At 45.1% G+C, this 2,129-nt stretch overlaps 1 protein-coding gene across 1 annotated transcript in view; it reads left to right on the top strand.

Moving 5' to 3' along the window:
- Tarbp1 (TAR (HIV-1) RNA binding protein 1) overlaps positions 1-2,129 on the top strand; it is a 62,211-nt gene that overhangs the window by 23,916 nt on the left and 36,166 nt on the right. Inside the window, 1 exon segment of the mRNA XM_029570368.1 lies at positions 1,871-1,968. Coding sequence (XP_029426228.1) covers positions 1,871-1,968 — 98 coding nt within the window.

Below are 2,129 nucleotides of genomic sequence, written 5' to 3'. Positions count from 1 at the left end.
TAGGGATCAACTCAGGTCATCTGACTTGACAGCAAACACTTTTACCCACTGAGCCTGGTCCTCTGTTTTCTTAATACTTTTTATTTAGGCTTACTCATTGTTTTCCAGACTATTGAAAAGGGTCCATTTGTCCTATCTGAGTAGACAGAGTCTGTTTCCAGTGGCCACCATGCTGGATGTTGTGGGATGCTACGGTGTGAAAAGAGCAGTCATCCTGTACTGAGTTTTAGCACGCTGACCTCTGAAAGCTCAGTGGTAAAAGGAAGAGGCACTGAGCTTGCCCTTCTCTCCTTGAGTCAAGATACATGTAAAACAGCAGCAGAAAACATAGGGCCCTAGACATGATGGAAACTTGACGGGGGAGCCCCTAGTCTTTTCTGATCAATTTCATTTGCAGTTTTGGTAATTTGCTATTTAAAAATTCTAGAGAGCACCTGGGTGTGGTGGCCACATGCCTTTAATCCCAGCACTCCAGAGGCTGAGGCAGGCAGATCTCTGTGAGTTCAAGGCCAGCCTGGTCCACATAGGGAGTTCCAGGACAGCTGGGGCTGCAGGGAGAACCTGTCTCAAAAACTCCAAAAAAAAAAAAAAAATTCTAGAGAGCATTGATTTTAAACCTGAGCATATTTTTGACAAGGTTACATTGCAATACAATATGTGTTTATAAAATATTGAGTTTCAAGATTGTAATTTTTTAATATAATGATAGCCTAACCAACGATGTGACCCCAACAGTAGCTCTTGAGATGCTTTTCAGCAGCTCCAGGGCATCCAGTGCTCTCTGTGACTGCTCAGTCTTTGGGGTCATCTGTGCCTTTGAAGCATTGTTGTAGTACTTGAGACAAACAAAAGAAAATGTTACATGCAAAATGAGTAATCCTATGAGCTTAGCACCCAGCCTGGGCAGGAGCTTGCCAGTTCCTGGAGCCCTTTCCCGCTCCTTCCCCTTCGTCCCCCCCTCCCTCTTCACCTTCCTTCCCTTCCCAGCCCTGTCCTATGTCTCTGGAACTTACACAGGTAACTAAACATTGAGGCCTCCTGCCATACCTCACCTGCTAACTTTCCTGTGCTGTCCCTTCCTCTGCACAGGCATTTGGTTTGACAGACTCCGACGTACTGATTTTTACTTTTGTTCTCTGTGCTCCTGGTATTTTTACAGAAAGCCAGTGCCAAGCCTAAAGCTGAGTTTCTCCCGAGTTTTCTTCCAGTGGGTTTATGGTTTCAGGACTTACAGTTAAGCACTGTGTGCTTTTGTGTATGGTGTAGGGAAGGCTCTGGTTCATTCTGCAGGAACAAGCACCTGCTTCTCATACCTGTTAGAAGACTTCTATTTGCTCAGGGTGCTTTCTTGGCTCCTCTGTTGAAGATTAGTTGTTGTGTGCATGGGCTTAGCGCATTGTGTTTGTCCTATGGCGCTTCATAGGGTGAAGACTGGGTCATTTCCCACTTGGCACATTTGTAAGCTTGGTCCATGACTGCCCTGCTGTGTAAACTTGCAGTGTGTGTGGGCACCTTAGCCTGATAGCTCCTCTTGTTGAGTGGGTGTTGGAGTGGAGTTTATTGAGCTCTTGTGATTTACTTCCGTGTCTAACGGTTATACAAGAAATTCTGCTATATTTTTTGCCAAAGAACTGGGTCATTTCCCACTTGGCACATTTGTAAGCTTGGTCCATGACTGCCCTGCTGTGTAAACTTGCAGTGTGTGTGGGCACCTTAGCCTGATAGCTCCTCTTGTTGAGTGGGTGTTGGAGTGGAGTTTATTGAGCTCTTGTGATTTACTTCCGTGTCTAACGGTTATACAAGAAATTCTGCTATATTTTTTGCCAAAGACTCTGTTTTTCTCATTGTAGTCACTCTTATCTCCCCACAGATGAGGTGCTCACACTCCTGCAGACCTTCGTCACATCTGTTACAGAGAGCATTTCTCAGTTTGTGCTCAGGAGACTCACCATGAGCGAGCTGCAGACTGTGAGTAGCTTCTAGAGCCTTCTCTCCATCCTTTCACCCCTCTTGCTTTGTTTTCCTCATGGGCACTCACTGGAAAAGTTTATATATATATATAGTTTATTTTACTTTATGTGTATGAGGGGTTTTCTTGCATGTAAGTGCTCCCGTGTCTTCCAGTTCCC

Source organism: Nannospalax galili, unplaced genomic scaffold (assembly GCF_000622305.1).
Source record: "Nannospalax galili isolate Female #2095 unplaced genomic scaffold, S.galili_v1.0 scaffold1463, whole genome shotgun sequence".
Lineage (NCBI taxonomy): Eukaryota > Metazoa > Chordata > Mammalia > Rodentia > Spalacidae > Nannospalax > Nannospalax galili.
This window is presented reverse-complemented; position numbering and strand designations above follow the sequence as displayed.